This window comes from Bos indicus x Bos taurus, chromosome 24, assembly GCF_003369695.1.
Source record: "Bos indicus x Bos taurus breed Angus x Brahman F1 hybrid chromosome 24, Bos_hybrid_MaternalHap_v2.0, whole genome shotgun sequence".
Taxonomy (NCBI): Eukaryota; Metazoa; Chordata; class Mammalia; order Artiodactyla; family Bovidae; genus Bos; species Bos indicus x Bos taurus.
Genome location: NC_040099.1, coordinates 49,015,206 through 49,039,319, shown reverse-complemented (window position 1 = coordinate 49,039,319; position 24,114 = coordinate 49,015,206). Strand labels below are relative to the sequence as shown.

The following is a 24,114-nucleotide window of genomic DNA, read 5'->3' as shown; positions in this document are numbered from 1 at the left end:
AACTCATGTCCATCTAGCCAGTGATGCCATCCAACCATCTCATCCTCTGTCATCCCCTTCTCCTCCCACCTTCAATCTTTCCCAGCATCAGGGTCTTTTCGAATGAGTCACTGCTTCCAATCAGAAGCAGTGAATTGGAGTTTCAGCTTCAGTATCAGTCCTTCCAATGAATATTCAGAACTAATTTCCTTTAGGATTGACTGGTTTGATTTCCTTGCAGTCCAAGGGACTCTCAAGAGTCTTCTCCCAACACCACAGTTCAAAAGCATCAATTCTTCAGTGCTCAGCTTTCTTTATAGTCCAACTCTCACATCCATACATGACTGCTGGAAAAACCATAGCTTTGACTAGAAGGACCTTTGTTGGCAAAGTAATATCTCTGCTTTTTAATATGCTGTCTAGGTTGATCAAAGCTTTTCTTCCAAGGAGGAAGAATCTTTTAATTTCATGGCTGTAGTCACCATCTGCAGTGATTTTGGAGCCCAGGAAAATAAAGTCTGACACTGTTTCCACTATTTCCCCATCTACTTCCCATGAAGTGATAGGACCCGGATGCCGTGATCTTAGTTTTCTGAATGTTGAGTTTTAAGCCAACTTTTTCACTCTCCTCTTTCACTTTAATCAAGAGGCTTTTTAGTTCTTCACTTTTTGCCGTAAGGGTGGTGTCATCTGCATATCTGAGGTTATTGATATTTCTCCCAGCAATCTTGATTCCAGCTTGTGCTTCCTCCAGCCCAGCGTTTCTCATGATGTACTTTGCATATAAGTTAAATAAGCAGGGTGACCATATACAGCCTTGAGGTACTCCTTTTCCTATTTGGAACCAGTCTGTTGCTCCATGTCCAGTTCTAACTGTTGCTTCCTGACCTGCATACAGATTTCCCAAGAGGCAGGTCAGGTGGTCTGGTATGCCCATCACTTTCAGAATTTTCCACACTTTGTTGTGATCCACACAGTCAAAGGCTTTGGCGTAGTCAATAAAGCAGAAATAGATGTTTTTCTGGAACTCTCTCGCTTTTTCAGTGATCCAACGGATGTTGGCAATTTGATCTCTGGTTCCTCTGCCTTTTCTAAAACCAGCTTGAACATCTGAAAGTACATGGTTCAGGTCCTGTTGAAGCCTGGCGTTTGAGATGAGTGCAATTGTGCAGTAGTTTGAACATTCTTTGGCATTGCCTTTCTGTGGAATTGGAATGAAAACTGACCTTTTCCAGTCCTGTGGCCACTGCTGAGTTTTCCAAATTTGCTGGCATATTGAGTGCAGCACTTTCATAGCATCATCTTTTAGGATTTGAAATAGCTCAACTGGAATTCCATCACCTTCACTAGCTTTGTTCATAGTGATGCTTCCTAAGGCCCACTTTACTTCGTATTCCAGGATGTCTGGCTCTAGATGGGTGATCATGCCATCATGGTTATCTGGATCATGAAGATCTTTTTTGTATAGTTCTTCTCCTGCCTGGAAAATCCCATGGACAGAGGAGCCTAGTGGGCCACAGTCCATGGGGTCGCTAAGAGTCAGACTCAACTGAGTGACTTCACTTTCACTTTCACTTTCTGTGTTTTCTTACCACCTCCTCTTCATATCCTCTGCATCTGTTAGGTCCATATCATTTCTGTCCTTTATTGAGCCCATCTTTGGATGAAATGTTCCCTTGGTATCTCTAATTTTCTTGAAGAGATCTCTAGTCTTTCCCATTCTATTGTTTTCCTCTATTTCTTTGCTTTGATCACTGAGGAAGGGTTTCTTATCTCTCCTTGCTATTCTTTGGAACTCTGCATTCACATGGGTATATCTTTCCTTTTCTCCTTTGCCTTTCTCTTCTCTTCTCATCTTTTTGTAAGGCCTCCTCAGACAACCATTTTCCATTTTTTCCTTTTCTTTTCCATGGGGATGGTCTTGATCCCTGTCTCCTGTACAATGTCAGGAACCTCCATCCATAGTTCTTCAGGCACTCTGTCTATCAGCTCTAATGCCTGGAATCTTTGTCACTTCCACTGCATAATTGTAAGGGATTTGATTTAGGTCATACCTGAATAGTCTGGTGGTTTCCCCTACTTTCTTCAATTTAAGTCTGAATTTGGCAATAAGGAGTTCACGATGTGAGCCACAGTCAGCTCCCAGTCTTGTTTTTGCTGACTGTATAGAGCTTCTCCATTTTTGGCTGCAAAGAATATAATCAGTCTGATTTCAGTATTGACAATCTGGTGATGTCCATGTGTAGTCTTCACTATCATTTTAAAGATTTCTTCATACATATTTGTGATTAACTTTTTATTTATTTTGAATACTTCATCGATTTTTTCATATCATTGTGATAGAACCATGGTATTTTTTTAAAAACTGATTGTTTTTTTAATAGAGGAAGGCTTTTTAATTTTGAACTCACTTTTTTTTTTACCACAGTCATGTATTGCTTGTAATAGTTTTTAATTGAATCATGTCCCCCTCCCTAGCCCACACTGTTAATTTAGCTAACTTGAATACTTCCTTAAGATGTCTGCTTATAATTCACTTTGTAAAAGCCCTTCCTCATCCTCCAGATCTCAAGATCTCCATTTTATTCCTCTTGAAGCATTCTGTACTTTTCCTTTAGAGTGCTTATTGCACTTTGAAGTTTGAAATTGTACAATTTTTGTAGAATTTTGTTACTGTCTAACATCTTTCTATCTTGTAAGGTGTATATATCGGTAAGACTTGTGTGTATTTTCCTCCTCAACTTCTCTTCAGCGTCCAGCACTGTTCCTACATGCAGTAGATCGTACTCTATAGATACCAGGTGGCTGATTACTTGATTGGTTCATTACTTGGTTGAGTGGGTGATTGGATTGTCCATTTTTGGCAATATTACCTATTTCTAATCTTTACATCTCTTAGTTTTATTTTCAGTTCTATCACACTTTAAAGATTACTTGCTGCCTTCTTAGGAACTTGATATACTTTTGGTATGGTTTTTGATACATGGTTCTCAAAGACAAATAGTCTAGGCATACCAATTGATGTGTTTACTATTTGGTTAATTGACTTTGTCAAATTGATTTGATATTTTTCTCTTTCAAAATTGTTATTTTTAAGTAATCTAAAATGTGACACAAATGAAATTGCTCTGACAATAATAATATTAAATTATTTTATAATATTACTTCAGAGTTTTGGAGTAATTGAAACTTTTAACTTTCATGTTGCGGTTTGTGGAATCGAAGCTTAGATAAGATCAAGTGCCAACTATTATAAAACTGCCAGTGGTTGGGCTGAATCTAGACTTCTAAGTTTTCTGACTCTTAGTTCAGTATTCCTGTACCATGGCATCTTCCACATTGCTGTAGTAGTCTCGCCTGTCTCCCAGGAATTTATTTGTAATACTGCAAAGAGGGAATAGCTCACATTACTTTGCTCTACCAAGACAAATTTTATATAGTTAACGAATGACATCGTATTTTTAGACTTTTCCCTCTGTCAGTATATCTCATTATTTTCCTTTTAAATAAATTTTTTCTTTAAGAACAGTTTTAGGTTCCTAGCACAACTGAACAGGTAGTACAGAGAATTCCCACCATACTTTCTGCCTCCTCTGTCACTTGGCCTTGCCCAGTATCAACACTCTGCCCCAGAGGTGACACATTTGTTACAACTGGTAAACCTACTTGACATGTCATTATCACCCAAACTCCATAGTTGACATGAGGTTTCACCCATGGAGTTTTGCGTTCTGTGGATCTGGACACATGCATAGTATCATGTATCCACCATTATGGTATCACACACAATAGTTTCACTGCCTACCAATCCCTTCCCCCCTACCAACCCCTGGCAACCACTGACTTTTTTTTTTTTAACTGTTGCCATAGTTTTGCTTCTTCCAGAGTATCATAGATTTGAAATCATACATTATATAGCCTTTTCAAATTGGCTTCTTTCACTCAGTAATATGCATGTTAAGCTTTCTTCATATCTTTTCATGACTTGATAGCTCATTTCTTTTTAGTGCTGAGTAACATTCCACTCTCTGATGTACCACCGTTTATTTATCCTTTTACCTACTGGAGGACATCTTAGTGATTTCCAAGTTTTAGCAATGATGAAAAAAGCTGATATGAACATACGTGTGCAGGTTTTTGTGTGAACATATATTTTCAGCTCATTTGGGTAAACAAGCTCATTGGGTAAGCATGGTTGCTGGGTTATATGGTAAGAACGTGTTTAGTTTTGTAAGAAATCTAAAATGGTCTTCCAAAATGACTGTACCATTTTGCATTGCTGTCAGCAATAAGTGGGAATTTCTGTTACTCCACATCCTTGTCAGCATTTGGTGGTGTCAGTATTCTGGATTTTGGCCATTCTGATAGGTGTGTAGCAGTATCTCACTGTTTTAATTTGTATTTCCTTCATAACATATGATGTAGAGCACCATTTCTTATGCTTATTTGCCTTCTGTATATCTTCTCTGGTGAGGTGTCTGCTTAGGTCTTTTGTCCATTTTTAAAAAAAACTCAGGTTGTTTGTTTTCTTTTTAATATTCTCTTTTAAAAGTCGTTTTTTCTTGCGCACCATTTAGTAAAAACACACAGGAAGCTTTGAGGTCATTAAGAATGATTTATTTTTTCAAAGGAAAACTCTCTTTCTGTTTTTCTCCTTTTACCCTTGTCTTTCAGTTATACCTGCCGCCACTTGCGGAGATATGTTTATGTGTTGGACAAACTGTATTTCCCCCACTCTCACTGTTCTACGCTTCAGCATTGCTTCTCGACCCTCAGTGACAATGGAGAGGAACTCTTGTCCTTAACTTGCTCTCACATTCTCAGATCCTATGCTTCCAGGTTGTTAACCTCTGCTGTCAATTTACTGCATGGTGCATGCTGGATGCTGTGTATGACTGACAGTTGCATGCTTTGATGGGATACATGTCAATTAAATGATTAAGGAGGAAATTTATATTTGAAGTGATACTGAATTCTTGAAAAGAATGGCTGAGGTTTTTGTTTTTGTTTTTTTTAAACAAATGTCTTAAGTACTTTGCTATGTTTCATGGGAGAGAGAAACTAGTTGTTATGTAAACTCAACAGAACTTTTCTCTACTTTGCTTCATTTGGAAATCTTTTAACTTATAATAGTTGGGATGCTCTGTCTGGTTTATGTATGAAATAGACTACAATAACTATTACTTACATATGGATTTTGAGTTCTCTTTCTTACTCTGCTTGTAAGCTGAAAGTTGGCTGTGGGGCTTCACTTGTATTTTGATAGACATACGTTCAGCTAAGCAGATTTGATTTTATAAGAAGGTAGAAATTATTCATTGGAATTTTGTATTTCTTACTCATTTTATTTACATATAGAGGAGTTATAAAATCAACAAATTACATGTGTCATAGATGAATCTAGATTAAACATAATGATGGGTGGGAGTAGTAAGAAAGAGACAAACCATCAATCTCACACATCAGAGAAAATCATACCTGCTGTTTAGTAAAGGGGCAGTATGACATGACTGCTTTGTACTTGCACTTGACATTTTTGACACTTTTTGTAAGTCAGAGGTGACGCAGATCAGCACTGTGTACTGTTAGCCAAGTATGATGTGTGAAGGCAGTGTCTTCACTGCTAGTTGATTTGAGGAAGAAAGAAAAAACTCCATGACCATTCTCTAGAAAAGGACAGGCTTTTAAAATTAAAATAGAGTTTTTCAGGTGAAGATGTATAGGAAAGCTTCAAAATATTCAGTATACATATCTAAGTGAAAACACTTTGATTATTAGGAATTGAGGACAGTGTGACATCTAAGGTGACAGCCTTTTCTTGGCAACAGAAACAATTTAGACTCCCATATTCCCAACCCGGGGATCAAATCAGGTCTGCCCTATTGTTGGCGGATTCTTTACCTCGTGGCTCAGCTGGTAAAGAATCCACCTGCAGTGCAGGAGACCTGGGTTCAATCCCTGGGTTGGGAAGACCCCCGGAGAAGGGAAAGGTTACCCAGTCCAGTATTCTGGCCTGGAGAATTCCACGGACTGTATAATCCATGGGGTCGCAAAGAGTCAGACACAACTGAGCCACTTTCACTCACTCACTCAGTGATGTTGGTCAGAGTCTTACTGAATCAATAATGACATTTTTAAGAAATGAAAAAAATCAGGGATCAAAAAGCAAGTGGAAATAATAGTTCAGCTCTTAGATGTATAAGAGAGGAGAGTTTACTAAAGCCAGTGACTTTCAACTGACTTATATAAAGTGAGTGAACATCAGGTAAGTGAATACTCTTTGGCCCTGGAGACAGAACGTATCTGATTTCAAGGAATGGAGAGAGCAGCTACTAATCACCGCACCTCTGAATTGAGCAGCATGATTGACCTTGTCCTTATTTGCTAGTGTCCTAGTCGGGGTTCTCCAGAGAAACAGAACTGATAGGGTGTATGTGAGAATGTGAGTATGTATGTGTGTGTATAGAGGGAGAGATGGAGATATATTTTAGGGAATTGGCTTTGACGATTGTGGGGGTGAGTCTGCAGTAGGACGGGCAGAAATTTGGGTATTGATGTTGCCACCTAAATTGCTAAATCCATAGGGCAGGCCAGCAAGCTGGAAACTCAGGCAGGATTTTTATGTTGTAGTCTTGAGGCAGAATTCCTTCTTCCTCAGGAAGGCTCAGTTTTTGTTGTGAAGGCCTTCACCCAGATTATTGAGGATCATCTGCTTTCCTTAAAGTCAACTGATTATAAATGTTAATCACACACCCAGATACCTTCACAGCAATGTCTAGATATGTGTTTGACCAGACAGCTGGGCACTGTAGCCTAGCCAAGTTGGCACATAAAGTTACCACCATACTATGCTTCTTCTGTTTTTCCTGTGTGTCTTCATGTGCATCACGTTTGTCGTACCAGACTGTGAATTTCCTGGGGGCATAGGCACAGAATCTTAACTCCTTATTATACATCTTACATCGCCCATGCCTGGTGCATTGTTCATTAGTACCAGTTGCAGCAGTAATATCATCTACTCATGCCAAATATCTGCCAAACCATCTGCCACATGTGACAGCATGCCCCAGTACTCTGGAGTCTCCCCCCTCACTTTGCAGGAACAGACGGGAGAGAGAAGTGCATGGTCAACTGGGAAGATAAAAGGAAATGGAAGGAAAAGGACCAGGGAGTCAGAGGAGGCAGGAAGAAAAGAGAACAGTTGAGATGGGGAAAGGTGAAGGTCCCACATGGCTGAAGACAGCAGCGTGTTTTTTCGAGCCCCCTTCACCTAATTCCTGGCCAAGTTGAATCCATGCTCAGTTTCTGAGTCACTGTAGCACTTCTTTCCCATTTTCCTTTTTGCTCAAAGGCACCCCTTCTCCCCCTCCCACCCCCAGCCTGTCACCACTCTAGGTCATTTCTCATCCTCAGGAGGTTGTTCTGAACTCTCAGCAGCGATGTAAGGTATTAACCCTCCGAACGGAGTGTTTTTCAGTCCAACATCCTCATCAGAACTGAAAAGCCTTTAGGACACGTTGGTAAAGAAATGTCAGGCCCTGGTAGGCCTGATTAAGAAAAGATTCTGATGCCAGCAAAATGTAACAGCATTTTGAAATGCTGCCCGCTTGCAGCTCTGACTGCCCTGACATCTTATCTCATAACAGCATTTGCATCAGAAGTGTGTGCATGTCTCTTGGCCTCCATATTCTGCCCGGCCCTGTCCACTTTTCATGAACAGCAGAGAAGAAGTGCAGAAGTTAGGGACATGGGCTCCTCCTCCTTCTCCCCTGCTGGCTTTATCCGACCCTAGCACTTGCAGGCTGAGACAGTGGACAGGAAACACTTCGATTCAGGACGGAGCTCAGAATGGGGGCAGAATTCACATAAAAGGAGATATCTGACTACGTTTGTGGCGTGTTCATCTGCAGGTGTTGAACATCCTGCACAAACAGTGATACATGGTCAGATGGTACAGTGATACATGGTCAGATGGGATCTAGTCCCTGCATTTGAAAGATTTTTCTTTCAGCAGAATTACGTTGTATGGAAGGACAAACCAAGCCCAATGTCTGAAAAAAAGCAATCACAGACTTCCTTCATAACCTCAGCTTTTGGTTATACAGAATGTTTAAAATATAATTCAGTTCCTAGAAAGAAGTATAAGCCAGTTCCTTAAGAAGGAACTTTTTTTGCTGTTGTTCAGTCGCTAAGTCATGCCCAACTCTTTGTAACTCCATGGACTGCAGCATGCCAGGCTCCCCTGTCCTTTACTATCTCCTGGAATTTGCTCAGATTCATACCCATTGAGTCGGTGATGCTAACCATCTCATCCTCTGCCACCCCCTTCTCCTTTTCCCTTCAATCTTTCCCAGCATCAGGGTCTTTTCTAATGAGTCAGCTCTTTGTGTCAGGTGGCCAAAGTATTTGAGCTTCAGCATCAGTCCTTCTGATGAATATTCAGGATTGATTTCCTTCAGGGTTGACTGATTTGATCTCCGTGCAGTCCAAGGGACTCTGAAGAGTCTTCTCCAGCACCACAATTTGAAGGCATCAGTTCTGTGGCACTCAGCCTTTTTTATGGTCCAGGACGCTCTCACATCTGTGCATGATGACTTGAAGCACCATAGGACTATACAGACACTATACATAGGACTATATAGACCTTCTTCAGCAGTGATATCTTTGCTTTTTTAATATGCTGTCTGGGTTTGTCATAGCTTTTCTTTCAAGGAGCAAGCATCTTTTAATTTCATGGCTGCAGTCACTGTCCACAGTGATTTTGGAGCCCAAGAAAATAAAATTTGTCACTGCATCTACTTTTCCTCCTCCTATTTGCCATGAAGTAATATGACTAGATACCATAATCTTAGTTTTTTGAATGTTGAGTTTTAGACCAGCTTTTTCACTCTCCTCATTCACCTTCATCAAGAGGCTCTTTAGTTCCATTTCACTTGCTGCCTTTAGAGTGGTATCATCTGCATATCTGAAGTTGCTAATATTTCTCCCAGCAGTCTTGATTCCAGCTTGTGATTCATCCAGCCCAGCATTTCACTTATGTACTTTGAATAGAAGTTAAATAAGCAGGGTGACAATACACAGCCTTGTTGTACTCCTTTCCCAATTTTGAACCAGTCAATTGTTCCATTTCTGCTTCTTGACCTACACACAGGTTTCTCAGGATACAGGTAAGGTGGTCTGGTATTCCCATCTCTTTAAGAATTTATACGCAGATTGCTGAGATAGAAATTTCAGTCATTCTACTGTAAACGTATTTCCAGTGTATGACTTCTTTTTATAGCATCCTTGAGAGAGAGCTTCTGAATGCTTCCTGTCTCAGAAAGTGGTAGAGTTCTTGCTGTTTTGTTGTTAGAAAGATTGTCATAGATGAAGGCTGCCTGCCAATAACATTCATATATTGGTCTGGCTCTGCTTGAGAGAAATACTTTGCTGCTTATCAGAGCCTCTGGTTTTTAAAAACATCTGTCATGATTCCCCTTAATGTTTTTTCTTTAGCTTAAATATCTTGGTTATGCTAACCATTACTGAGACAAATGATGTTTAGATTATTCAGCTTTCTTTTTCTCTTTCTGGATGATTATACTCATCAGCAACTATCGCAAAAATTGGAGTCCAGTAACCAACAAGGTCCTGTTGTATAGCACAGGGAACTCTGCTCAGCTCTGCTCAGTGTGGCCGCCTGGATGGGAGAGGAGTTTGGGGGAGAATGGATACATGTGTATGTATGGCTGAATCCTTTTGCTGTCCACCTGAAACTATCACAACATTGTTAATTGGCTCTACTCCAATATAAAATTAAAAGCTTTAAAAAAAGTTGGTATCCAGATTTGGATGCAATATTTCAGTTGTACTTCATAATTTTGGCCTTTGTAAATCAAAACTATATAAATTACAGGCTACATTATAGTTATAAATTATACTGTTTATTTGTCCTAAGACAGACTATACTGACTTTTTAAAGCAGGCACACCTAAGCTCATGTGAAATTTCCAGATCTTTCTCACACGAGCACACATCTCCTTAGACTTGTTGCACATTTGATTTTTTTTAACCTAATTGCAGGGCTTTACAATTATTCTTACTTTAGTGTGTTGATTTTGTCCTGTCTTTCTCTGAGTCAAACCTTGTGAAGCTATAAGCTTTTCATACCTGATAGCTTCTGTTTGTCCTCTTAGCACTGAGATCAACCCTCAGTACTGACCTGAGAGTTGACATCTGTAGAAATAAATTTAGAATTCTGAGTTAGCATTTGAGAATTTTAATTAATCGCTAGTAACTACAAGTAAACTCTGTCCTGTCAACCCAGTGGAATATTTTGCAGGATTAAAAATATTATAAGGAAAAATGAGTTAGAAATATGGAAGCGATCTGATATAATGTTTAAAAAGTATATAAAGTTATGTGTTGCTATAAATACAATTGTATAAAATTATATACACATGGACAAAAACTAGATAATGTATAAAAATAGTTGTGGAACATTAGTAAAATATACATGACATTCTTTTAAAACTAAGTTTATTCTTTTAGGCATTTAAAAAAAATACGCAAATTTAAATTGCCTCTCCCTTTTCTGTGCCTCTTTCTACTGCCTCAAGTAAAATCTGTATCTTTGTCTTTTGTCCTCCCTCCCTGCATATATAATATCCTTTTTATTAATTGACAAAGACCTGCAGTGTAATTTATGGGAATAGATAGGAGTTCCTGATCTGATCACAGTAAATTTCTCCTGTGACTTACGTTAGAATTTTCATTAATTCTTTTTGTTTGTTTGCTTCCTTTTTGAGAATGGGTTTATAATTCTAAGCATAATATTAAGTCATTTCTCTAACCTGTAGCATTTCAAATTTAGGAGTGCTTTTCCCCATTCAGTATGTCTTTTATATTGCGGTTTAAAAAATCACATCTGGTGCCTTTTTGTTGCTTTGAAAGGACTCATCTCCAATCTAAATCTAAGATAATATTCTAATGAGTTTCCTCAAAAGAGTTTTTTAAAATCACTGGAACAGTGTTAGCATCATATATGCTGTTCAGTAAGTCTGTAATGAATAAATATTTGAAACCGTAGTCATAATTTTTCATGCATCTGATACTGTCTTAATAATTCTGTTGTGGCTATCTGCTGTATTGATTTTTGTGCTACTTCTGTGGCATGAATGAAATGTATTATCCCACTTAAACCATTACGGTTTCCTTTCGAATTACCTATTCACTACTTGATCTTGTCATCAAGCATATCCCATTTTCTGTATTGCAGTGTTCAGTCTTAAGATTTACTACTTTAATTCTCAGTGCCGTATAAATCAAAATAGAACAGGTAAATTCAGATCAGAAAACTAGAGAGGAATGAGCAATAGTTAAATATTTTTAAAATCACTTTTCTAAATTAGTACTGTTTTCTGATCTGGGGATTTGCGGTTTTCTTTTTTCATCTCAAGATTTATAGGAATGAATCACAGCCGTGTACTATAGAGGAGAAAAGAGGGCACAGTTTGACAAATCCACCAGCCACCTTTGCTCGTTCTCAGAGCTTTGCCCCACACCCTTTTCTTCACGTTGTGACCGCATACTCTGGGCTGTCTTCTCACCATTTTGCTATTTCTTTTCAGGCTCTTTTTGAAAATATTAGAATTCCTTAAAGTTTGACCACTAAAGTCCTCCTCTCTTTTCAACTTAAACTCTTACCTTAGGCATTTTAATCTATTTCTATTAATATGACTTTACATGTCATCCAAGTGCCGATTGATAACGCCTGCTGCAGTGCTGAACTCTGGTCCCGAGCTGTCAGCCGTCATCATCACCGCTCGCACCTCTCACAGGCCCCGTCTCCCAGGTGAACTCTTAGCCTTTCTCCATTAACTTTTTCTTTTAGTCTTTTCCATCTCAGTAAATTGTGTCTTCATCTACCAATTTACTTATGTCCATCCCATGAAAATCTTCGACATTTTCATTCCCTCACTTCCTACATCCGTCCTCTGTTAATTTCATTTCTGTATCCAAAAGGTAAGTAGTATCTGCCTTCTTCTGTGTCCCTGCTGCCACCACTGTAGCTCAAACCATCTTCTCTCTCTGCTAGACTGAGAAAACCCACCTGGTTTCTTCTCTTCCAGGCTCATTGCTCCCACCCCTAATTCCACATCTAGCAAGCATCTTCAGATCCTCTAAATCCAGTTTGTGCTCTTCCCTGGTCAAAACCCTTCTCTGGGTCCCTTTGCCCTTAGGGTGGTACATCCTCCAGCCACACTAATACTTTGCTTTTCTAGGATTCATGGACCCCATTTCCATATTTAGGCTATTTGCATGCTCTTCCCTGTCTAGAATGTTCTTTCCCCAATTCTGTATTTATGTTTTTACTTCCCCAGACATTTCCCCTTATCCCCAAAACCATTGTTATATGTAATACTGCATTTTCTCTTACACACACGTTCATTCTCTGTCTCAGAGTGGACTGTACACTCCATGAGGGCAGAAAATATATGCTTTTTTAAAATTTATTTTTCCATAAGTGGATTTCATTGGTAAAGAAGGCATTCAAGTCTTAGTTAACATACCTGTGGTGCATAGGTATAACCAGAGTTCCTGAAGATGAGTACTCTAAACAACACAATTTAAATGTCTCATATAGTTTAGACTATGTAGGATTTGGAATGGATACAGAATTCCCCAAGTTGGATGCTCTTTCCCTGGGGCTCCGTTTGCAGGGAATTTCATGTACATATTCAGACATGCAGACTTGCATAACTGCTTATTATAGAAGTATTCTTGGTTACTAAATGTCTAACAGACTTAAACATACAGGGCTTCCTGTATATGGAAGAAAAGTGATTTCACCCTTTCTCCATGCCTTGGCATGTAATGATGCCAGCCTTGCATTCACTTGACTTCCAGAATTTAAATAGGTGGTGATGTAAATCAGAAGTTAATGTTTCACCTACTGACACAAAGTAACTAAATCATCATACTCACTATGAGAGAGGTAAATCCTTCTCAATTTGGCCACAGACTGGGAATGACATTTACTCTAATCCCATCCCTCTAAGTTAGATGGACAACAGAATGATTTATTTCCATCATGCAAAAGATGAGGAATTAGAGGAGAAGGTGGAGAAATTAAACTGTTTGACAAAGATCATACAACAAGCTGGAAGTCTCTGGAGATCAAAGTTTCATCTTACTGAATGACACTGCATTATCAAATGAGATAAATGCATCTCACTATACATGTGGTTAATGAAGTATGCTCAGTAGATAGTGCCTCTAATTTTTTTTTAAAAATTGGGTTGAGATTTTATAATTTCAGCTCAATCCTGTTATATTTTGTATCTGTTACATTTTAAATCTCCATCTTAAAGATTTGATCTAGAATGGGAATTGAAGAGTTACTACTTTTCTTAGGCATCTTTCCACATGCAGTCTTATATTGATCTTAAAGTAGAATCAGATATGTTCCAAGAGTTTGCTCGTTTTGCACAACAGTTGTACAAACTGTCTGTAAGAGGCAGTCATTAAAAATTAATTTTTAAATGAACTTTAGATGTACTGTATAGATTTTCCAAAGGCTGTATATTAAGAGCATGCGTACAAACTATTTTCTTTGCCCAGTAGTGATAATAATAGCTGATATTTATTGAACTCTCTTACTCTGTAATGGACACTGTTGTAATTATTAACTATTTTTATTTTTATGCTCAAAGCAACCCTGTGAGGTAGTTAATATTATGCTCTCTATTTTATAAATGAGGAAAGTGATGCACAGAGTGCATTAATCCTTGCCTGAAGATGGTAAAGCCAGTAGTGGAACTGAAATTATTCTAGCTATAAAAACTCCACTTGTTACCTTATACTGCCTCCTAAGAAGCCTTTTAATAATAGTATGATTTTAATAAGTAACTTTGCCCTTGTTGAAATCATTTCAAACCATCTCAGAGCCCAATACAAATCTGATATTATTTGATGATTACACATTTTAAACTGTGTTTTGTGTTTACATTTTTGAACTTTGCTGCCCACCTAAAATTTCACTTGGAGATAGTTTGTAAAACTGGCTAAAACTCAAAATTGAACTGTGGACTGTAAAAACAGAAGAGACTCAAAACTGTATTTCTTGGTCCTCTAAATTCTATAGGTACCATTTAGTCTGGTTGCTACTCTCTAAACATGCAGTGTCCCCTGTTTTTCAAAGCTATTAATCCTTATAAAAGTTTCATAATGTTGTATCCCAAATGTCTAAGTTTGATTTTAATTTTTGCTATAGTTTTGATGTAGTTTTTTCCTTCTCACAGTAAAAAAAAAAAATACAAGCTATTCTCAAAAGACTTTTAACCAGATTTCACAGAGTGAGCATTCATAGGCTGATTTTCAGGGTAACCCAAGGATATGTTTTACATTTTACTTACCATTGGGAAAAGAAAAAAGAAGAGCAATTAGCAACTGAATATAATTTCTAGTAGTGACTAAAAGTCTTATAGCTTCCTCTGTTTAGGGACTAACAATTGGGTAATCCTAACTTTGATGAACAAATAAACAGCCGCTTTCCTGGGGATTTAGGAATATAGTTACTATCTATATATGTACATTTTTTAACAGGTAACATTTACATAAACTTAAAAATATTTGTTAAAGTTTATTCTTGGTGTACTTCATGTTAGTACCAGTGATTCCTTTTCCTATGTGCACTGATTCTCAGGTAGCACATACTAGAAGCTAATAGAAAGGTCAAGTCCCTGTTATTCATGATTGTAGAGGTTTTACTCCATGGACTGTATGTACATCCTGGCATGCGGCGGTTGTGGCAACAGTGGAAACCTAGGCAAAGAGCAGTTTGTGTCTTGTTGGGGTGAGTCTACCTTTTAGGACTTATGTAATATCCTTCAGTCCTAAACTTCCAAAGTCATGTTTGAAGATAGGAATGCGACTACATGTACTAAAATATGGTCATATTTCTAACATTTCTGTAAAATGTTAGAAAATAAAGGAAAGTTTAACAAATTAGTCTGAAACTAGTAAATAGCTACAGGTAAATTTATTTCTGCATGTGCAGTGAAAAAAGTTCATTTGAGGAATATTATTCGTAGTATAGCTGGTTGTACTGTAGCCTCTGGTTTCTTCTTAGTATCCTTAAATGGTCAGGAAGGGAACATCATAGTGGATTAAATGCAGATCTGTAAAACACAATGGGCAGTCATCTGTTCTGTGGGCTTTTTAATTCTTGCTGTTTTCTTGTCTTGCGTAACAGTGTTTTACTTAGCGGGTGTGTGGTGATAAGGAAGGAAAGAAAAGAGCTTTAATTTTCATACTTTTAAAAATACTTGTTTTCAAGAACACAACTGGCTTGATTTCTATTGCTGACACTAAGTATCAAATGCAAGAGGTATCCAGGTAACTGTATTTTGCATGACTCTTGGTAAGAGTTTGTGGTATTTCCTGTTAGAGAATCTTATTTCTCTCATTGTCTGGTTTTCTAGTCCCTCCCATCCCTATATTTTGTGAATATGATAATGATAATATTCACTGGTTTATACAGTGAATCCATATACATTAATAACTTGCAATTCCACAGAACAATGATCCACTTGAGCTAGAATTGTAATATAAACTAAGAGCTATCAGTTGCAAACTTGTAAATATAAGCTACATATGCATCTTTCCTTTAAGTGAGACCAAAGTCAATTGGCTTTAATTTGCATTACTTTTTATAGCCAAAATGGTGGTGGTTTTGTTCTCTATCTTGGAAATATTACCCCAAACAGTAAAATGAACACTTAAAATGACTGCTTTGTTTGCTTACTCAGTGTATTTATATTCTTGGGTTTGAATTTGTTGGCACATGGCTTGAAATTACATACTTAAAATGAGTCAGTGTTCATTAACTTCAAGAATTTAAAATTAAAAAGTAGTCATCTCAAAGGGTAATATGGCCTTGTTTGTTTACAGCATGTAGAAATTTGACATGCCTCCCCATAATCAAAACCATAGAACTTACTTTCCCAATACATGTTGCATTCTTTAGCCTAATGAAGCTATATGTATTATCATGGTATTCCTAATCTGATTTTGGGGGTGTATTCTCTGATCTTTTGTGTTTACAGAAGCTCGTTTTCCCTCTTATATAATCAAATGACATTTCTTCTGATGACCTATACTTGTATAAATGCAGTAGTTAGATCTTTGCCTACTAATATTTATTATCAGATATTTTTCTGAGTAGAGTTTAGTTTTCATTTTATTACTTTTAGATATGTTACCTCATTAAAAATAACTTTTTGGTGGTGTTATTTCAGCTTTGAATTTTAATGCCTGGTTATTTCAAACAAACCATGGTGTTCAAAAATTACAGTATTACCTAGAATTACTTATCTTCCTCCTTGAATGTAAAATACCACTGAAAAGAATAATATGCAAATGAGATGTATTATACGTTAGTTTGGGCCTCCTGTTGGCTCAGCAGTGAAGAATCTGCCTGCAGAAAAAAAAAAGAATATGCCTGCAGTGCAGGAGATGCAGGTTCGATCCCTGGGTCAGGAAGATCCCCTGGAGGAAGAAATGGCAACCCACTCCAGTATGCTTGCTGGGAAAATCCCATTGTCAGGGGGAGCCTGGCAGGCTACAGTCTGTGGGGTTACAAAGAGTCAGACATGATTGAGCAACTGAGCATGCATGCCATACATTAATTCATTAGACTGATTCTTTAAAAATCACTGATCTTTAGCCTAAAAGAGATGATTTTCCATGGATATTTTGTTTTTCTAATTTTTCTCTGTAGCAGATACCTCTGTCCTTATAGTCAAGGTGGACAAACAGAGCTCTGGTGTTTAGAATCAGACAAGATGTAGGTGATAAAATCAGGGTACGACCAGTGTTCCACTTCACTCATTTTACCCACGAGACTTAGAGTAATTTTTTATTGTATATTACCAATGAATGTGGTCATCTTTTTGACAATCAAATTTTCACTTATGACTGTGTGTTCCTGTATCCTCTAAAAGCAGTGGTTTATCTACTGATATGGTTTTTAGCAAGATCCATCTGGATTGCGCGTTCTCTTTGGTTAATATAGATATATCTAAACGCCCTATTTTTAAGTTGTGTTGTTTGTCAGGATTCATATTCTCTGTGGTGTCATTGAATATGGTGAACCTCACAGTAGTGTAATACTAAAAGCAATTCAAATTTGAACCTGGTGGATTCAGTTCAGAAGTAGGACAGGTGGGTGGATGGGTGATCTCAGGTAGGCTTCACTGACTAAAGTGACTTTTAAAAAGTGATTTGGGGGCAGATACTTGGTGGACTAGTAGGTTGTTCCAAGCATAGTGGGGTGGCATGAAAGAAGATACAGGCAAGAGTAGGCGAGAAAGACAAAGGGTTCATTTAGGAGAAAAGAATGGCGACTGGGATAGGGTGTGGGAGGAGATGAGATCAGACGTATAAATTGGGAAGGAGTTGTGGAACCATTTGGAGACAAGAAAAACATTGTACTTTAAATGTTGAGAAAGCCAACACTCTGGTTAGAGGAGAAGGTATGATGAGGGACTTCTCCCATGGTCCAGTGGTTAAGATTCCACACTTCCAACCCAGGGGGTGCGGATTCAATCCCTGATTGGAAAACTGAGATCCCACTTGCCATGAGGTGCAGCCAAAAAAAAAAAGTGTGGTGAACTTACACTCCAGAAGAGAATGATGGCAGTTCACTGTTTAATATGGAAGGCAATGATTGGGCAGAGCAAAAAAATTGAAGTGATTATTAAGTGGGAGACCATTAATATATCTTTCAAACTAGGACCTTAATAGAGTGAAAGGGAATTCTGTGTAATAGTTTTCCTGGGACAAAGTGTGTAAAGTGGGACTTGTCCTGGGCAAATCGGGGCATATTGTTCTCACGTTATTTATTATTCAGTGCTTACTTGGAGCTCATTCATAGATTACAAAAATAGGAAATATTAAAATCCTGAGTTTTGAAAGTGCTATACCATAATATTCCTTAACAAAATAAACTGTAAATAGTTGTATCAGACTCTAGCCAAGACTAGCAGGACCCATCACTGAGGTTGATTTATAGATGCTGGCGTTTCCATGACAGTGTGGCAGGATGCTTATGTGTTGAGACAGGCTGCCTAGACTTGAGAGCTACTTCTGCTGCTGGGTAGCGGGGAATCTTGAGCAAGTAAGATGGAGATAATCGGGAAACCTCCTCTCCAGATTAAAGTCAAATTTAAATGAGGTGACATACACAAAACACTTAGCACAATGCTGATGTCACATACTAAGCAACCACATTCTGTTCTTATTGTTTTTCCTATGATTAGTGCAGTCACTACTCCTGTTTATATATTGGTGGTTAGCATGTTTTCAATTTAAGCTAATTTAAAGTAACAAATACTGATGTTGCTGGTAGCGTTCCACCTTTTATTTGTAATGATAATTCCGTAATTAAATGTTTGGAAAACTGTCATTCCAGCTTCCATAGAACACAGCTCACATTTCACCTTCTATCTATCTATGCCAGTTCTTATTTTACAGATGTAGACAGACAAATTGTCACAGTCATATTACTGAATTATTGAATACAGCAACTCTCATTTTGCTTTCAACTAAGTCTCAAAGATGTTTTCAGTAGCATTGTGTTTTTCAGATCCACTTCCTGTTGTGCAGCAGACTGCTGGCTAAAGAGTAATCATTAAATTTTCTGTTTTAGTTTTTTTTTTTTTAAGGATAAGTTTAGTTTTGCTAGGGGGTGGGGTATGTCTTGGCAATTAAAAATAATAATGTGTTTTAGATCTTTTCCTTGGTGGTTCAGGAAGTAGAGAGTTCGCCTGTAATTCAGGAGACCCAGGTTTGATCCCCTGGAGAAGGGAATGGCTCTCCACTCCAGTATTCTTGCTTGGAGAATTCCATGAACAGAGGAGCCTGGCGAGCTACAGTCCATGGTGGAGGTAGGGGTGGGGGATTGCGTCACAAAGAGTCAGACATGACTGAGTGACTTTTGCTTTAGATCTTTTATGCTTTATGGAGAAGGCAATGGCACCCCACTCCAGTACTGTTGCCTAGACGATCCCATGGACGGAGGAGCCTGGTGGGCTGCAGTCCATGGGGTTGCTAAGAGTCTGACACGACCGAGCAACTTCACTTTCACTTTTCACTTTCATGCATTGGAGAAGGAAATGGCAACCCACTTGAGTGTTCTTGCCTGGAGAATCCCAGGGATGAGGGAGCCTGGTAGGCTGGCGTCTGTGGGGTCGCATAGAGTCGGACACAACTGAAGCAACTTAGCAGCAGCAGCATGTTTATAAATTCTTTAGAGAGATTCTTGAGATTGTTATCAGTAATGAAGCCTGAATATGCCCTTCTTTGGTCCACTTGAATTTTTTTGAATTGAGATCTACTTTCTCTACAATGTTGTGTTAGTTTCTGCTGTTCGGTGAAGCGAATTAGCTCTGTGTATAGTCCACTTGCGTTTATTATTCCTTTTTCCTAGAATGTTCTTTCCTCAGATATCTACTCAACTCATGCCCCCACTTTCTTTAAGTCTTAATATCATTTCTTCAGTGAAACCTTCTCTGACTACCCAATCAAAAACCAGAGCCTCTCTCCACTCTTCTTTCTTTAGATTCATTTTAATAAATGACAGTTATTTCAGAAGCATTGTGATCATCCCCATACTTATGAGATATATGTATATTGCTGGAATAATTATAAACTCTAACTCTGTGATGCAATAAAACTTGTACTTCTGTAATATCTCACTAACCTAGTCCTTAGGGAATTGAGCTTTCTTTCTGAATTGAAATTGCTTGTAAACAAGGTTATAGAATGTCTGATCTTTTTGATTTGGGGTAAGTTGCAGTATCAGTGGCTAAGGGTAAAATAGCAGCACTGTTTCAAGTATAGCCCTCTGGAGGAAAAGCAGAAATGAATTTCTCTTTAAACTGAAGAGAACATTCCTAGTGCTGGTCTTTGAAACTCAGGAACCTTGGAAGAGAGGAGCTACCTCAGCTTAACAAACCTTTCTCTGTGTGTTAGTCCGCTCAGGCCACCAAAACAAAATATCATAGACTGGCTGACTTACTTAACAGAAATTTGTTTTCTCACATTTCTGGAAACTGAAAGTCCAATATCAAGGTATTACTAACAGAATTGATGTCTGGTAGAGGCTCTGCTCTTGACTTGCACATGGCTGCCTTCTGGCTGTTAGCTCTTCTTTATACCCATGTAGAGGGAGCTCATGTCTCTTCTTGTAAGGACAGTAATTCTGTCGGATTAGGGCCACATCCTTATGACCCCATTTAGCCTCAGTTACTTCCTTACTCCAAATTCAGCCACACTGGTGGCCTGGACTTCACTGTAGGAATTTTGGAAGGAAACATACATTCAGTGCATGACATGCTGCATCCCAAACTATTTCTGTTTCTGAGTTTAGTTAATTAAACTTTTTGAGAATCTTTCCATAGGCACTATGCTAGGTACCAGGGAGACCAAAGTGAATTATTCCATGCTCAAGAATGTAATAATTTAGTGAGGGAAATAAATGTGGATACAACTAACTAATATGATCAATGTTTTTTCTAAGTTTGAAGGTGAGTAGAAATTTGCTAGGCAGATTTATGTAGAAAGGGATGTAAAAGAGGGTAGCATGAGCAAAGGGTAGTGTATTCGGGAAATGATGAGCAGATCAATGTGGACATTGTGTGGAGTGAAGTAGGGGGCGATGGACTCGAACTTAAAATATGAAACTCCTGTGTAGTGTTTGTCTTCCCTAACGGTGTCACAGCATTATCTGAAAAAGTAGAAAAACAGTGAAGAATAATGAAGAGACTAGGAATGATTGCCACTTATAACCTACAGAGGAGACTGATAATACAAATAAAGTACACTAGAACAAAGCATGTAATTAGTGAGATTATTTTAAGGGAACAGAATTTCCATACACATTGAACTAAGTATATATGCTTAGTGTCATATTTGAGAATCAGGGTGAAATTTTAAAATCTGTGATTATATTAGAGGTGGGAAAAATGTTGCAATCACAACTTCAAATAAGGAAAGATATTAGATTAAAAATCTTTGGTTTTCTCCATTGTTTCTATGTAAAATTTGTGAAACTGTGCATTTTTTTCATGTAAATATTTGAAAGTCACTGTTCACTTCCCATCAATATAGAGGAACAGAGAGTGGATTTACCCTTTTGCCTGAAACAACAACAAAAACAGACAAAATATATGAAACAGTGGTTTGCAAGATACTGAGCATGAGGCATTCAAAGAAACTAATGCCTGATAGATGAGAAACAAAAGGAAATGATCCCAACGAATACTGCAGATTACTATTATAAGAGAATTTCTGGATCACTGCACAGAATTACAGCTAATCAGTCAACAAGTGGACTCACACACACACAAACCCTCAATTAATCCAAAAGAAGACAGAAAAAAAGGAAAAGGGAAAGAAAAAAGAATAGATGGGACAAATAGAAAACTGACAGCAATATGAACGACATAAACTTAATTCCATGAGTAGCACCGATCAAAAGAAAGAGGGGGTGACTTCAGAGCATATGCTCTCCAGGAATTAAAAAAAGCCATTTCTCAATGGTAAAGGAGTCAATTCATCAAGAGGACTGTCAGAATCCTAACTGTATGTACCAAAGACACAGCAACTTCAAGATATATGAAGCAAAACACAGGTAAAATTGGAAGGAGAAATAGGCAAATCCACATATACGGTTGGAGATTTGAATACTTCGTTCTCAATAGTTGATAGAAGGAATAGACTGAAAATGAGCATGAATATTGAACACCAAGCAACACTATCAGTCAGTTTGATCTAATTGATTATGGAGTATTCCAACCAATAACATTCTAATACACTTCCTTCTCATTTGTATACAGGAACATTTACCAGGAAAGACCATATTCTGTGCCGTCAAAACAAGTCTCAATAATTATTTTAAAAGGGTTCCAGTCATGGAAAGTATGTCCTTTCACTATAATGGAATTATGATAGAAATCAATAATAGAAAACTTCCTGGAGAATCCCCCAATATTTGGAAATTTAAAAATACATGTCTGAACAAGCCATGGATCAAAGAAGAAATCAAAAGGGATTTAAAAAGTAATTTAGAGAAAATGAAAATACAACAGTTCAGAATGTGTAGGATGCCACTAAAGTAGTATTTAAGGGGAAATTTATAACCTTAAATGCCTATACTGAAAAAGAAGAGAGATCTCAAATCAGTGACCTCAACTTTCACCTTAAGAAACTAGAAAAAGAAGAGCAAATTAAACCAAAATAAGGAAATGAAAGATAGTAATAAAGAGCAGAGAGCAATGATATAGAAAATAGAAACACAGTAGAGAAACTCAGAATTCATTGCTTGAGAAGATCAATGATATTGATACATCTCTACCCAGGATTATGTGTTGAGTAATTTTGTACTGTATACTGGACATAGGAATGTTATGGCATAGAGAATTTGGATTCTATTATAAACCAAATGATCTGTCTCTGATAGATCATACTCTCTTTACTGGAGAATTGGGGATTAAATGGAAATACATTTATACAAACATCAAAGATTTTAAATTGGAATGTAAGTATAGTACTAAGCTATCTCAAAACTATGGTTTTCCGGGAAAAAAATGCCCTTTTGCTTTGAGTCTTTCTCATGAAATCCTCCTAACCTGTGCCCTTGGCTTTTCCTGGTGAAACACATCCCTTTCTTTGAGAACAACCATCTAACCCAGCACAACCTTGACTCTAGATGCTTTGCTCAGTTTCGGGACATGTGGCATTTCCAGGGATTCTCCAAAACAGAAACTGCCTACTGACCACCTGTGGTCTAGACTCAGTCCAGAGAGGTGCTGTGCTTGGTTTTGCACAGTATGTTTTAAAAATTAGCATTTGTTGCTAATATATAACAGATGAATGGTAACCCAGGGCCGCATTTCTCCTTAGGCTTTTTACTTAGGCTCCCCATGGAGTGTTTTTACACAAATTGCCTCATTTAATCTTCACAGCAATTCTTATTCAGTAGCTTTCACCATCATCACCAGCACGTGTAAGGAGAATGAGTCTCTGAAAAGTTAAGTAATCAAGTTCCTGTAGCTAGTAAGTGGAGGACTGGTGTTTAAACAGAAATATATCGAGATTATTCTAAACTCTGTCTTTATAACATCAAAGCAAGGTTATTTTTATCTTTCATTTCAGTTGAAAAATCAACATCCTATAATATTATATAATGATAGCTACAGAGCTCCAGGTGACAAATTTATCACATTATTTAAATTGAGCAGGGTTAAAATTTTCATTCATCTGTCAATTTTCCCTAAAGTCCTTAAGGCTGGATTTAACACAGACTGCTTTCTCATTTCTAAAATGTTGACATTTGCTGTTTGTACTGTCCAAATAAGTTACTAATTAGTAATTGAGAAATCTATTCATTTTAACACTCTTTTCTTATTTATTTAAATACTTTAACATGTTTCCCTTCCATGAAAACAACAGCTGATCACTGCCATAAAACAAGGATAGGCATTGATGTCTTTATGTTTTCTAAAGGAACACAGAACTTAAACTTTACTTTGAATAAAAATTGTTCATAATTTAGATAACAATTTATATCTTTCATCAAGAAACAAATGTCTCTTCCCTGCAAAGATAGACTTGTATATTCTAGCTTAATAAATATTTACTTTTTGTCTGAATAGATTAGATTCTTTAATCCCAGACTGTTTGTGTCTATCTAAATAGTATTGTTATCAGACTAGAGCTAGTATTTCCAGTTTTCCACACATAGACTATTTGACGAATCATTAAATACATCTCTTACACGAAAGTCACCTGGAATTAAATGCTAACTTATTCTTTGGGAACATTTATGGTATAGGTCATATACCTTACTCAACCAAAAGCAAAGTATTAACCTCCCCCACTTTAGCTTAAATTTTAAAAGAAATTAAACAGGTTCATTTTTTAAAATAAAGTATCTTTTCCCCAAAGCTTTCATTTTTAACTGGGCACTGTCCAAGAAAATTAGAATCAGAGACACTCTTTGTATGTCTGCAGTGAATATTGGTCAGATGCCCTTATCAGTTGTAGTTACAGTTCAGTGAAAAATCCTGTGTGGCCCAAAGATACCAAGCT

General features: G+C 37.6%; 1 protein-coding gene across 3 annotated transcripts in view; it reads left to right on the top strand.

Annotated features, from left to right (window-relative positions):
- DYM (dymeclin) overlaps nt 1-24,114 on the top strand; it is a 394,524-nt gene that overhangs the window by 213,486 nt on the left and 156,924 nt on the right. The window contains exon 15 of one of the 3 annotated variants that reach the window (XM_027526262.1): nt 4,654-4,818. The exons of the other annotated variants lie outside the window; for them this stretch is intronic. Within the exon in view, the coding sequence (XP_027382063.1) occupies nt 4,654-4,818 (165 nt within the window). The remainder of the gene's footprint in view (nt 1-4,653; nt 4,819-24,114) is intronic. 3 annotated transcript variants of the gene reach the window in all.